Below are 15087 nucleotides of genomic sequence, written 5' to 3'. Positions count from 1 at the left end.
TACCACCAGATCAAGATGGCGGTACAGGACATTGAGAAGACGGCCTTCTTAACCCCGTGTGGGGTGTACTGCTACACCTGCATGCCGTTCGGACTGCGTAACGCTGGGGCGACCTTCCAGTGGCTGATGCACATCGCTCTGGGCCGGCAGCTCGGGAGGAACACTGAGGCCTACGTCGACGACATCGTGGTGAAATCTCGGGAGGCGAGGTCCCTCATCCATGATCTGGAGGAAACTTTCGTCAGCATGTGCAAGGTGGACCTGCGGCTCAACCCAGAGAATTGCGTGTTCGGCGTCCCCTCCGGTAAGTTGCTGGGTTTCCTTGTGTCACACAGGGGAATCGAGGCGAACCCGGAGAAGGTCAAGGCGATAGAAGAGATGAGCCCGCCGCGGACTCTCAAGGAAATGCAAAAGCTTGCGGGCTGCGTGACTTCACGGGGGCGCTTTATCTCCAAGCTGGGGGAGCGCTCCCTCCCGTTCTTCAAGCTGATGAAAAAGAAGGGCCCGATCGAGTGGACTCCGGAGGCCGACGCGGCGTTTCAAGGCCTCAAGAGATACCTCACCAGCCCACCAGTGATGGTGGCGCCGCGTCCCCTTGAGCCCCTGGTGCTTTACCTGGCCGCCACGCCTCACTCAGCCAGCGCAGCGCTGGTGGCCGTCCGGGAGGGGCGCCAGGCCAGGGACCTGCCACACGACTCCACGCGTCCGGTCGAGATGACGCAGCGCGAAGACGACACCCCTGAAGCCACGGCGGCGCCAGCGGATGACCAGGCTCCACAACACGGCCCTCCTGAGGCTGCAATCGCCCCAACAGGCGACCGAGCTCCTGAGGTCCCCAGCCTCAGGAGGCGTCCCAGTCTCAGGAGGCCTCGGACTCCACCAACGCTTCCACCCTCGTCGAGCACCCGGTGTACTTCGTCAGCACCATACTGCGTGACGCGCGGGCACGCTACCCCATGCTGCAGAAGCTTCTGCTCGCGCCCCTCGTTGCCTCGCGCAAGCTGCACCACTACTTCCAAGGCCACCCCATTAAGGTCGTCTCAGCTTACCCGCTGGAGAGGCTGCTCCGGAGCCCCAATGCTGCGGGGAGGGTCGCCGAGTGGAACATCGAATTGCAGGCATTCCAGCTAGAGTTCAGCACCACCACGGTCATCAAGGGTGTCGCGCTCGCCGATTTCATGGCGGAGTGGACTGACGCTCCGGGGCCCGAAGCAGGCGAGGGCCGGTCCCTCCCGCCAGGAAGCGAAGCGCCAGATGGTTGGGTCATGCACTTTGACGGCGCCTTCGCACGTCAGGGCGCGGGGGCTGGAGCCGTGCTCATCTCCCCCACCCAGGACAAGCTCTACTACGTCGTGCAGCTCTGCTTCCAGCGAGGCGAGAAGATCTCCAACAACATCGCAGAGTACGAAGGCTTGATAGCCGGTCTCAAGGCTGCGGCAGCCTTGGGAGTGAAGCGCCTCACCATCAGGGGCGACTCCCAGCTCCTCGTCAACTTCTCCAACAAAGTATACGAGCCGAAGGACGAGCATAAGGAGGCATACCTCGTGGAGGTACGCAAAATGGAGAAGCAATTATTGGGCCTGGAGCTGCAGCATGTGCCCCGCGGCACGAACAAGGAAGCCGTCGATATCGCCAAGAGGGCGTCCAGGCGCCTGCCCCAGGAGCCCGGTGTCTTCGAGGAACGGCTCTTCAAGCCTTCAGCAGCCCCTCCAGCTGCGGAGCCGGCACCGCCTCAGGAGGAGCTCCCCCGGCCACCAACCTCGAGAGCCCCCGCCTGCGGCCCGACCTCAGGAGCTCATCTGCTCCTCGCATTCGAGCCTCGGGAGGGGTGCTGGACCGAAGAATTCAAGGCATACCTGCTGCAGGGAACCCTGCCGGAGAAGGAGGAAGACGCGGAGCGCGTGGCTCGGCAGGCCACAGCCTACTGCATTCAGGACGGTGAGCTATACCGAAAACGATCGAACGATGTTTCCTTGCGACGCATCTCCAGGGAGCAGGGGTGCGAGCTGTTAGCCGACATACATGGAGGGGATTGCGGGCGTCACTCGTCATCGTGCACCTTGGTGGGAAAGGCGTTCCGCAGCGGATTCTACTGGCCCACGGCACTCAACGACGCAACCGAGCTGGTGAGATCATGTGAAGCCTGCCAGTTCCATGCCAAGCAAATCCACTAGCCTGCTCAGGGCCTCCAGACTATCCCACTCTCGTGGTCGTTTGCGGTCCGGGGGCTGGACATCTTGGGACCGTTCCCTCGAGCGCCCGGGGGCTACCGCTACCTCTACGTCGCCATCGACAAATTCACCAAGTGGGCGGAGGTGGAGCCAGTCCGTACCATCCCGGCCGGCTCGGCGGTCAAGTTCATCAAGGGCCTCGTGAGCCGGTTCGGATTCCCTAATCGCATCATCACCGACAACGGCTCGCAGTTCACCAGCAACCTTTTCAAAACATATTGTGCTAACCTTGGAATGCAAATATGCTACACCTCGGTGGCACACCCCAGGAGCAACGGACAAGTCGAGTGCGCAAACACAGAGGTCCTGAGGGGTCTCAAAGCAAGGACTTTCAAGAAGAAGTTCGAAGCCTGCGGCAGGGGCTGGCTGGACGAGCTCCAGTCCATGCTATGGTCCATCCGCACCACCGCGACCAAGCCGACCGGCAAAACTCCATTCTTCCTCGTCTACGGAGCTGAAGCGGTTCTCCCACATGAGGTCAGGCATCGCTCCGCGCGGGTCTTGGCGTTTGACGAGGCACGCCAGGACGCCACGTGGGGGGTGGATCTCGTGCTGGGGGAGGAACGCCGCCGTCAAGCCTCGCTCCGAGCGGCAAGGTACCAGCAGGCGCTGCGGCGGTACCACTGTCGCAGCGTCCGCTCCAGGACGCTCGAGGTGGGTGATCTCGTCCTACGGCGGGTGCTTTCCAGGGAAGGGCTGCATAAGCTTTCACCCATATGGGAGGGCCCGTTTAGGGTCGCCCGTGTCTCCAGGCCTGGCGCCGCGCGCCTGGAGACACAGGACGGGATCCCCATCCCGAACGCCTGGAACATCCAGCACCTCCAGAAGTTCTACCCATGAAGCAGGGCCCAGTGCCTGTGAAGGTCTCCGCTCATGACACTCTCACGTAATAATGAATGGGGCTGTACACGCCCCCGAGTCTTCAGAGTGCCGCCCTCCGGCCTTGGGGGCTCCCTCCCACGTCCTAGTGGCAGCACGTAGCTCCGCGCTGGTGAGAAGACTAGACTAGGTGCCAGATGCGGCTGTTCATTTGCTTTTTGTAGCTGGTTTGCAACCTTTTAGTGGAATTTGGAGCTCTGGCATTTCTAAGTGTTTAGTTGGGTTTTCTCCCTTTACTTCGCTTGCTTCTTCGCCTTGCGGCAGGGAGAACAGCAGTTGCCCGTCGCTCTCCCTCGTGCGCCTCGCGCGGGGGCTGGGCAGGTGTGTGCGTGCGCTGGGCTAGCCCACGCCACGAACACACCTCGCCAAAGCCCTGTTGCACCAAAGCTTCGGCTTCCTTGATCTTCGTGAGGCGCCCTCGGATGAGCCCAGGATTTGCGCACCCTCTTAAGTCCGTGCCCTCCGGGTACCGCGACGCAGTGCATCAAGACACGATTGGCCCATGCCTGAGGGCTCGCTCGAGGAAGAACAAGGCGCGCGACAGATTTTCTAACAAAACTTGCAGCTTTATGAATCTACGCGGAGCACGAACACCATGGCATAACACGAGTACAATAAACATAGCATAGTGGCATAAGTACCATGGTTCATTACACGCCCCTGCAGGGCCCCCTACTTTTTCAAATGCAGGAAGAAAGGAAAGGTTAAACAAAAGCGGCCCGCGCGACCGCAACAGCACGAGGCCTGGCTCCAAGGGCCTCCCGGACTCAGCCCGAGCCTTCTTCGCGCTTCACCGGAGCGTGGCGACGGGACGACCCGCCATCGTCCTCGAAGCGAGCCCGGTGAGGTGGCGGCTAGTCGTAGCCGCCGCTGCTGGTGCTCCCGCTGGAGGAGGAGCCGCCACCGCTACACGAGCCGCGGCCGTCCCCAAGGGCAAGCTCGCCCTCAGCGTCGTCGCGGCCATTGTCAAGGCGAAGCTCATCGTCGCCGCCGCTGTCCTCGGGGCAGCACCCTGCGCGGAGATCATCTTCCCCGAACACCCCCGCGTAGAGGGTCGCGGCGTCGTCATACTTGAAGTGGAGGGTGCACCTCCTGCTAGAGCCGCGCGCGCGGGCGAACGTCTGCCAACCGCGGTCCAGGACCGCGTTGCCCGCGGCGAAAACCTCCACAGCGGCCCACGAGGCCTTGCTGCAGCAGTCGTCGGCTTGCAACCAGAATCCGTCGAGACCCGTGGCCGGTAGCTCGCCGGCAAAGGAGCGTGGGAGTTGGAGCCAGGTGCCGGCCGGCCTCTCCGACCACATGACGAACTCTGGGAGCACCTCCGCCGAATGGAAGCGCGGCCGAGGAGGCCGAGCGACCATGGCGCGCCTCCCCTTGGCGCAAGGGCTGCCCCGCCGCGAGAGGAAGCACTGCTGCGGCCGCTGAGGACGACGCCGGTCCCCGAAGGAGTACGCCCGCGCCCCCGGGGAGCCACAGCAGGAGTTGCGGCGTGCTTGCAGGGGCGGCCCCGCCCCCTCTTGGGTGGCGGCGAGCCGGGCCCCTCCTGGCGAGCCTTCCCCTTCTTCGCGGCCGAGAACCTCTTCGTTGGCGCCATGGGAGCTGCGGCAAGACGGCGAGGCGAGGAGGAGGAAGAAGGAGTGGGCGGCGAGAAGACAGAGATGAACGAGGGGGCTCTGCCCCTCTCCTCATTTATAGCCGGAAGGAGGCCAACCGCTGGCCTCCACGATCGCACATAATGATGGTTTTTCTCTGCTGCAGCAGAGTCTCGTCAAGTCGAACGGTTGCCGAGGCAGCATGGGGAAGTGGAGGCGCCCGCATTCCATCAATCACCACGCGTCGGCCGAGGCCGCGGGCGGTTGGGGCCCGCGGCGCTCCACACTTGCCCTTTGGCTTCGCCTCGAAGCCAAGTTCGAGAGCGCCTTGGGCCCGAGGGCTACTGTCGGCGTCCTGGGAACGGGGGTGCCCAGACTTGCCTGCCTGCGGCCCGTGGCGTGGCCCCATCAACGGCCCGGTACGGCCCAGCCTCAGCAGCAATAACTCAAGACCCTCACGAGGGGCCAAGCCTCGCGAGGCGGACGACACCAAGACCTCCCAGGGGGCAGCCTCACTAGGCTGGCTCCCGAGGAGCGGAGATATCAAAGCAAGGTGCACCTCGCGAGGTTCACATGACGTGAGACATGACGACCAAGGCCAGGCGGGCGCCAGCTGGTGTAGTGTACCAGTTTCCTCTTTGATGCTAAGGAGACATGCGCAGGCGCGGAGTCCCGAGGAATCACGCAAAGGTTTCCATTCCGGTGCAACGAGACCAAGACCGCCAGGACGGCAGGACGAAGGTCATCGCAGAGCCCACTGCAGCATCACAACCAGAGCCTTTGGCAGGCGGAGACTACTTTTGTCAGGATAGCTTGTACTAGTTGTCTCTCTTTAAATTTGACCGTTGTGGGATCCTTTCTCGCCTACATTTGAAAAAAGGACCAAGGCCACTATAAATAGGACTTAGCCACCACCAGATCGGGGATCGGATCTATTTCCACCCCGACCACCTCACCAGCTCATCGAGCCCAAGAACACCTCACCTCCTGAGGATGTTCCACCTATGTACTAGTTCATCCTCAGCCCCTCGAGGCAATCCACCACAAAGCTGGAGTAGGGTATTACACCACAAGGTGGCCCGAACCTGGATAAACCCCCGTGTCTCTTGTTCTTTGGGTTCGTCGAGTTAGGCCATGCGATCGTTTAGCGGGCAGACTGGGAAGAGAGTGTTCTTCGTACGCACCCCAGAGTTCGAACCTCTCAAGGATCTGCGGAACCCTGAATCCGACCCCCCCCCCCCTTAAGGCAAGTGTAGCTACACTGATCAGCTCGATTCGATGGCACTATGACTCAGCCAACAAATTTGTTCAAGTTCGGTTTAACTTGAATGGTGATGAGCTAAGCCATGATGAAATGACAATGCATATAAGCATGATATCAACATAAACATGGATGGGCAACAAGATCATATAACATATGAATATTAACATCAACAACAATAATTTATTTAGGCTACTCGATGTGAATGAGCATAGCATAGCGATGACCATGAATCTTACAAGTATAACAAACGATAACTATGCATGTGACTGAGCATATCATTATCACTAGCATAGAAAGTACATACAAGACTAAACATGAGAACCTCCATTAAAAGGAAACCAAGCTAAAACCGTGACAACGGAAGTCACCTAGCTAGACTATGCCTGACGCACCGCTGAACACTGCCGATGCACCGGCAAGATGGACAAGCACGATACAAACAGGCAAAAAAATGCATGTCCAAAAAGGAAAAAGGAAAACAGTACTCCTTCTGTCTGAAAAAGCTTGTCCCTCAAATGGATGTATCTAGCACATACATCCATTTAAAGACAAGCTTTTTTAAACAGAGGGAGTAAAACACACCCCATCCAGACGCGTCATCGTCCATGGACGGAAGACGGTACATGAGGAAATGGTTAGACGTGGCCACTTCACGGCTGGGATTACGAGTGCACCAAAATGAAGAGTTTTCGGACCACTAATTCCAAGATTCTTAGACCAAAGTGAGGGACTGCTGCAATTTACTCGGGCTCCTGGACATACCCAGACCTGCAACGTTTGTTTTAAGGGGTTCTCCTGCCGTTGGAAAAACGGACGGAGGATCCACTGATTGCTGAAATACGAACTCACTCGGAAAGGTGAAATGGCAAGGTGGGTCAAAAATCAAATATGCGGTTCCAGCCGTGATTGCTGTGGCGCGGTGCAGACTACAAGGTGGAAAGTACTGAGAAGAACAAAGGTATACATACATTATATAACTTGCATTTTTCTAGACCTGTAAACAGCATGACATTGCAAATCTCTTCTTTTTTTGAACTACATTGCAAATCTCTTTTACAAGCAATAGCAACCTGAAATCCTAAAGGCTTCCTCATTTAAAACCTGGGCAAGCTTCAGTGCAAGTGCAGTGATCTTCACATTGCCTCTCCTGTATTTACCAATTCTGTAAGAAGCATTCGTCTGTACCAGCCTGGTACCAGGGCTGCTCTGCTCTAATGGATAGGATGGTACTGCGTGATCCCACGTTTTGGGGGCAGTTTCCTTAGTATAAACAGAACCATAGCTGAAGGTACGATCTCGACCAGCTGCAAAGCCAATTTGGTGAATCCGGTCAGCAACCACAAAGTAATTCAGTTACTCTTAAGGAACAGCTACAAAGCATGCCTATGTATATATCACTAAAATAATCAAGAGACAACTAAAGCTGCGCAAATGATATCCCTGAAGCACTGCAAGAAGATTTAACTTTTGCGTTTTCTATTTCGAAGTATAAGTCGATGCCCCGATTATCCCTTTTAACTGACTTGCTCTCTCCACATGCGCCCTGGGGCCTGAGTGATACTTTTCATTTAACTTTCTGCTTTCGGATTCGTGTCCAAGCACGCCAAAGTCGCTAGAATGAAGTGATGGAAGCTCGGATATACCTGGTGGTGATACGATGATGTCCAAAAGGCTATTAAGAAGAAGACTGTTTCAGACATCTATAATTGGATAGGAGTGCATACAACATAGAGAAGTACAAGGTGGCAAGGAAGACCACAAAGTGAGCTGTGAGTGAAGCAAGGGGTCAGGCATACAAGGACGTCTGCCAGCGTTTAAACACGAAGGAAGGTGAAAGGGACATCTATAAGATGGCCAAGATCTCAGGGAGGAAAACGAGGGATATCAACCAAGTCAAATGCATCAAGGATGGAGCAGATCGACTTTAGTGAAGGATGAGGAAATCAAGCATAGACGGTGAGAGTACTTCGACAAGCTGTTCGATGGAGAGAATGAGAACTCTACCATTGAGCGTTTTTGTGTGTTTTGTGCGACGAATCCAGGAGCCTAAGGTCAGGGAGGCTCTAAAAAGGATGAAAAGAGGCAAGGCGATGGGCCCTGATTGTATCCCCATTGAGGTGTGGAGAGGTCTCGGAGATATAGCAATAGTATGGCTAATTAAGCTTTTCAACCTCATATTTCAGGGAAACAAGATGCCCGAAGAATGGAGGCAGAATACATTAGTACCAATCTTCAAGAACAAGGGGGGTGTTCAAAGTTGTACTCCCCCCATTCACAAATATAAGATGTTTTGGATATTTCAATATAGACTACATACGGACTGAAATGAGTGAACAAACACACTAAAATGTGTATATACATCCAATTCGGAAAAAAGTTAGAACATCTTATATTTGTGAACACAGAGGGTACTAATTAGTAATTACCGTGGAATTAAGCTGATGAGCCATACAATGAAGCTATGGGAGAGAGTCATTGAGCACCACTTAAGAAGAATGACAAGCGTGACAAAAAATCAGTTTGGTTTCATGCCTGGGAGGTCGACCATGGAAGCCATTTTCTTGGTACAACAACTTATGGGGAGATATAGGGAGCAAAAGAAGGACCTGCATATGGTGTTCATTGACTTGGAGAAGGCCTACTACAAGATACTGCGGAATGTCATGTGATGGACCTTGGAGAAACACAAAGTCCCAACAAAGTACATTACCCTCATCAAGGATATGTAAGATAATGTTGTGACAAGTGATGGCGACACTGACAATTTTCCAATTAAAATAGGACTGCACCAAGGGTCAGCTTTGAGCGCTTATCTTTTTGCTTTGGTGATGGATGAGGTCACAAGGAATATACAAGGAGATATCCCATGGTGTGTGCTCTTTGCAGGTGATGTGGTGCTAGTCGCCAATAATCGGACGATGGTTAATAGAAAGTTAGATTGGCGGAGATAGACTTTGGAATTGGAAGGTTTTAGTCTTAGTGGAACTAAAATAGAGTACATGAGGTGCGGTTTCAGTATTACTAGGCAGGAGGAGGGGGAAGTTAGCCTTGGTGGGCAGGTGATACCCCAGGAGCACACCTTTCGATATCTGGGATCAATGCCACAAAAGGATTGTGATATCAATGAAGATGTGAGCCATCGAATCAAAGCTGGATGGATGAAGTGGTGCTAAGCTTCTGACGTCCTCTATGACCAGAGAATACCATAAAAGCTATGATGTTGTATGGCGCTGAATGTTGGCCAACTGAAAGGCGACATGTCCAACAGTTAGGTGTAGCAGAGATGAGCATGTTGAGACTTATATGTGGCCACACAAGAAAGGATCGGGTCCAGAATGAGGATATATCATATATGTAATAGAGTTGGGGTAGCACCGATTGAAGAGAAGCTTGTCCAGCATCATCTGAGATGGTTCGGGCATATACAACGCAGACCTCCAGAACGGCCAGTGCATAGCGGATGGTTAAAGCGCACTCATAATGTCAAGAGAGGTTGGGGTACAATAAACTTTACATGGGAAGAGTCCGTTAAGATAGATCTGAAGGACTGAAATATCACCAGAGAACTAGCCATGCCATGGACAGGGGTGCGTGGAGGTTAGCTATCCATGTGACAGAACCATGAGCTGGTTTCGAGATCTTATGGGTTTCAACTCTAGCCAACCCCAACTTGTTTGGGACCGGGCTTTGTTGTTGTTGTTATTGTTGTCCGTTTCTAACACTTAGATTACATTGGCATGCATATCCATGTTCTTGATACCGGAAGTTAATGATGGAATTCCTCATTCTTCCCTCAATGCAAGCATGTGAGTGAGGTGGACCGTGCATCTATCACCTATGTCATCTGAAGACAAACCTAACTAACCTCGATACGTACAACTTGTCTGTCTACTCATAAAGCTATTTGCATTCAAGAAACCCTGAAATCTGGCAACACATAGCACATGAAATTAACATTAGGCTCAACACTGCTAAAAGTATTGGGATGTCTTGGTATGTGCCATAGACTACATTTTTATAATTGTATGTACTTATAGTGGTGATTATCAGTATTATCTCAATGTCTCAATACTGGTTTATCATAGCAAAATACACATCACGATTCAAGTCAAATTGCATAAGATGATGCTCGACATTGTAAAAATGAGACAACATAACTAAATGGAGGCATACCAGGTAATAAAAGAAATTCAGAATCGGATGGCTCAGAACATCAAGGTCAGCCGCTTTATCAAATGCATTGAGACACATCTGGAAATTACATGCTGAAGTTAGTAGATTCCTCTAACTCACCAACCTAAGTTGGTGGTAGAATAGCGTAGATCAAAGTAATTGCAAGCACTTTTTGTGAGGGATTTACAAGCACTTACCATGACACATCTGATCAAGAAACAAGTAAAGCAGATGGTAGTGACATAGCCAACCTGCAACAGGGGATACGTCATTACCATACAAGCCTCCTAAACTATGACTAATATAAACAAGCATCCAAAAGTAAGACTAGTATAGACACTCCTCCAAGACTAGGACTAGTATAGACAAGCCTCCAAAAGTAAGACTAATGGAACACGAAGTATACCTCCTGCAATTTCTTCCGTCTTCCTTTTGATTCTACGGGAAAACGTTGCAACATGAGGAATAGCCTGCAGCAATAGATAGTATCGAATACTGTATCAGTCCATAAAATGTTACTGCTAGCCATAGTGCATACATTCTATCTCTTATTGTACTTTCTGCGCCCTAGTATGGCACAGAGCACATATATGACATATCCTGGTAATGCAAGCACAATGGTTGTTATCGGTTGGAAAGAGTTGTCCGGATTTTTACTGGTAAATCAATCCAGTTCACCATGCGACTAATGAAATTATACAGGTAGCTGTAGTAGTATCATGGTGGTGCAAGCATAGATGATACAGAGTGGAAAGAACAGGTCTAGATTCTTCAGTACTGAATATGTCCAGTCTAGCATTGCAGAAAGCTGCAGTTTATTAAAAGCATTACCTCCCACCATACAGAAGGAACCCAAAAGCTGCAAACAGTGATACGCCTGAAAAGTCATAGCATAATTAGCTGAAAAGATCAAGGTGTCAACACCCCACAGTAGATTATCCAATAATGTGCTTCACAGTTTCTCGACTTAGATAATACTGTAGTAGCTGAAAACTAGCACTGCAAAAAATGTCAAGACAGATGCATCCATGGACACTGCAATTTACATTGAATTGAAACACATGCTCACCCGCCCCCGCATTCACACACACAGAGAGCAAATGAAGCAAGTATTTTACCTGCAAAGAACATCTTGGACAATATGACCATAACTCGAACTGGTTTCCACCACAAAACCAACCACAGAATTATCTGAAATTTGAAATTCATGCGTATTAGAGCATCTCATGGGTGTGCATACTGCAAAATCTTCCTAATTTGCATGTGTCAATTGAACAGTCACAAATGCAACATAGAGCATGATCATATTTCCTTACTGAGTGATACTAGTTAAGGAGGTTGTTTCGATGTCGGTTCTCTAAACAAAAGGACACATTAGACATCTCGGTGCAATCAAGACATCAAAGAATCAACTATAGCTTGTACTTGATATTTCAGGATACTGGGTACCATTATTTGATTTCTATAGAGCATATAGGCAATCAAAAGCAAACAAAACAAGTGCAGCATTTTATACAACGGGCTCTAGGGAGCCTGTTTTTCAAGAAAAAAAAATCAAGATATATTTAGAAGTTTCAGAAAAAACTTTTTTTTCTATAAATACATATACATGTTCTCTATGTATCTGTAAACTTACATTAAATAATACAATTATTTGCAGGCTACACAAAAAGACAAAAAACTGGCCCAAATACAACAAAGAAAAGGCCATTTTAATCTCTGTAATTGTCTTTTTGTGTACATCACATATTAACATGTATGTTCATGAAATTTTGTACGTATATACTACACATATATGCTTATGTGTATACTTTTTTTCAGATTTATTTTTTTTAGATTTTGAAAATGTATTTTGGCTGAAAAAAATAACAAGCTCCCTGGAGCCCAGCCATCATATGCACTTTCAAAACAGAACAGAATATATTATCTTGCAAAAAAGGAATACATTAAATATGTATAATTATCGCTTATGGTCATAGCAACAAAACAGATACAAGGCTAATTTGATTGGTCGTAGCTACATGGGTCCCACTCCTAGGCATCTAAAGCAATTTGGAAGCATCACAGGCTCACAGGTACTAAGACGTGGTTAATGTACAGATATTCACCCCTACATGCCATCATAACATAATCTTTGCATCATTTATCTTTCCAGGCAGACATCAGAGCAAAGTTTCACACATGAGCTTAACTGAATCAAGTCATATACGTTATAGTGTAATGAGAAATTTCATGGACTAAGTTACCTGAATTGCATACACCACCCCATTGATCCAATAGAAAGTTGGCCTCAGCCCATCAGTCGACATCGCACGTGCCTAGCAAACAACTTCACAAATTAACAGATGCAACGACGGTGAGGGAACACCACAAGAAACTATGAAGCGCAAGCCGGTCTACCACCTGATAGTAAATCTCGGCCCAGAATAGCACCAAAAGCGCGTATGTAGTGAAGAACGCAAGCCCAGGCATGTCAAGAACCACATGTTGAAGTATCTGTGATGCCACATTGCTTAAACCATTACCCCCAATCAACTGAAACACCAATATATTCATCAAATCAGGCACAAACCTCTGGTTGTATCAGCTGCACGTTTCGCCGCAGCACAAACACGATAGCCCGCACTGCAAACACAACTAGAAGGATCAAGCAACCAAACGCAAGCAAGGCGAACCAATGAAACAGCGCAAATGTGTGACCCACCGCCATTCACGATGAAGTTAAGGAAATGGAACACCTTCTGCGTCGTCCACCCGTACTCGGGCACCCTGCACTCGATTCTGATCAATTGGACCTACAACAGATATCGAGGTCCACAAATTCAAACCTTGATTTACAACAATTCATGACCCCGCCTCACGATTCGTTGCCGAATCCCCAATTTTGAAATCAAGCACGCACGGATCAAGCCAACCCGCGCAATCGAGGGCACGGGCTCACGTAATCACAGAATCCGGGCGAGGGCGTGACAGATCGGAAGGTGTTTCGGGTCAGGCGGGAGGGCAGACTTACAAGCGCGACGACGGAGACGATGCCGTAGAGCACGGCGAGGGCGTGGAAGATGCGGTCCTGCCACATCGGCGAGTCGTTCACGTCTTTCCACCAGTCCACCGCGCCGTTCAGCGCCGCTGCGGCCGCGGCCGACGAGGCCGCCGCGGCGTCCACCGCAAACAACCGCCCCATCCCGCGCGCCTCCCGTGGCGACAACGAGGCCAGGCGGCGCCGCCTGCAGATTCGAAGGGGGCGGATGGCGACGGGGCGGGCGGAGGGGGAAGGCGACGCGAGCTCGTCCCCAGGGGATTCGAAACCGAAATGAAATGGATTGATTTGGGACTTCGGTTTCGTTCGCGTTGCGTGGAGGCCGGGTGAAGGAGAAAGAAGGTTCGAGGCGAGCCTCTCCTCCGGCTTCGTGTTCCGCGGGTGGGTGGTCAGGGTGACCGGGCGGTGAGCCGATGCAGGGTAGGCGGATGAGAACACGTGGACAGGCAGCGCCTCCGTCCCTGGAGCTGGTCCGTGGCGGAACACAGGAGCGAGGGGGCAGGACGGGGCGGCCGGTGTATGGACCTAGCGCAGTGGTCGTCTATCGGAAGCGGGGCCTTGGTCCAGCACGGCGCGCCGGTTGAATGAGGTGGCACGGTGGGACAGTGCATGGGTTGTACAATCCCGATCTTCTTTTGGCTTTGACCGTGTTCTGTGCTTACGTCGTTGAGCGAGTCATCAGTAGGCAGAAAGAAGATGACATGGTATTGTCGACATACTAATAAATACTGATAACGAAACATCTATCCTTTATCCATCGGGTCCGACTATGTCATATCTAGATATGAGGTAGTAATACCTCACATTTTAAACTATGATGACATCATCCCACATCAGTAGATAAATAAATCCCCATCATTGTATTGTTTGTTTTGTTATTTATTTATTTATTTATTGTCGCCCAAGGTCGAACCCCAAAAGGTCAGCCCCGGTTACGAGTTGAGCATAGACTTGCAACTGGGACAAAAAGAAGATCATGCCCCAGTTACGAGTTGTGCGTGGGATTGCAACTAGGCCAAAAAAATGTCGGGCCCTAGTTGTGAGCCAAGTGTGGACTTGCAACTAGAAAAAAAAGGTTGGGCTCCAGTTGCGAGTCGAGAGTGGCTTTGCAACTGGGACAAAAAAAGGTCAGGGCCCAGCACGGTGAGCTTGCAACTAGCACAAAAAAGGTCGTGCCCCAATTGCGAGTTGAGGGAAAGTGGACTTGCGACAAGGACAAACAAATGTTTGGTCCAGTTGCGAGTCGGGGATGGACTTGCAACTGAGACAAAAAAAGTTGAGCCTCAATTGCGAGTTGAGTGTGGATTTGTAACTGAGACAAAAAAGTTTCGGGCCCAGTTGCAAGTCGATGGTGGACTTGCGACTGAGACAAAAAACTGCCGAAACCCAATTGCGAGTCAAAGGTGTTATTGTAACTATGACAAAAGAAGGTCGGCCCCCGGTTGCAAGTTGAGGGTGGACTTGCAACAGAGACAAGAAAAAAGATTTGGTGGTGGACAGTCAACTAACAAGGATGAAAAGAATCTTGAATTTAGAAAAATGAAAAGGAGAAAAACACATGAAATTTAAAAAGTTTACGAATTTGAAACAAATAAATGAAAAAAGAAAATAAAAAATCAATTGTGGTTGCCGCCCACGCTCACGCAATGCACGAGGGGTCGACGGTTGTGAAAAAATGAAACAGCGGCCTATCGCCACGACGGCCCCTCGCCGAAGTGACGCGTAACAACACCAAACGATAAAAAAAGAGCAAAAAATACTAATCTTTATGTCCAAATCATGTGGTTAGAAAGTTAGATGTGAGGTAACTATTTCATATTTAGATGTGAAATAGCAAATCTGTTATCCATTATGTGTATTGAATTATATACTTGAAAACACAATAGATGTTGAGACAACTCGCGCAGC

The 15087-nt window shown here is 50.8% G+C and overlaps 1 protein-coding gene across 1 annotated transcript; it reads right to left on the bottom strand.

Annotated features, from left to right (window-relative positions):
• Positions 1 to 6893: 6893 nt before the first annotated feature.
• LOC109742351 (tobamovirus multiplication protein 3) lies at positions 6894 to 13786 on the bottom strand. The gene is made up of 11 exons (XM_020301440.4): positions 13153 to 13786; positions 12844 to 12934; positions 12712 to 12764; positions 12543 to 12635; positions 12386 to 12457; positions 11258 to 11330; positions 10971 to 11016; positions 10546 to 10609; positions 10337 to 10390; positions 10140 to 10217; positions 6894 to 7270 (listed from the first exon to the last, which is right to left on the bottom strand). Exons 1-11 carry the CDS (start codon positions 13321 to 13323, stop codon positions 7178 to 7180), a joined length of 888 nt encoding a protein of 295 aa, XP_020157029.1. The 5' UTR covers positions 13324 to 13786; the 3' UTR covers positions 6894 to 7177.
• Positions 13787 to 15087: the final 1301 nt, after the last annotated feature.

Source organism: Aegilops tauschii, chromosome 1, assembly GCF_002575655.3.
Source record: "Aegilops tauschii subsp. strangulata cultivar AL8/78 chromosome 1, Aet v6.0, whole genome shotgun sequence".
Taxonomy (NCBI): domain Eukaryota; kingdom Viridiplantae; phylum Streptophyta; class Magnoliopsida; order Poales; family Poaceae; genus Aegilops; species Aegilops tauschii.
This window is presented reverse-complemented; position numbering and strand designations above follow the sequence as displayed.

Excerpts from the sequence above, each read along its gene's own strand:
- LOC109742351 (XM_020301440.4), bottom strand. The coding sequence starts at position 13,323 with ATGGGGCGGTTGTTTGCGGTGGACGCCGCGGCGGCCTCGTCGGCCGCG. Across the intron at positions 11,331-12,385 it reads GGGTGGTGTATGCAATTCAG|ATAATTCTGTGGTTGGTTTT; the intron begins GTAACTTAGTCC and ends TTCAAATTTCAG. Across the intron at positions 7,271-10,139 it reads TGAATTTCTTTTATTACCTG|CTGGTCGAGATCGTACCTTC; the intron begins GTATGCCTCCAT and ends TTGGCTTTGCAG.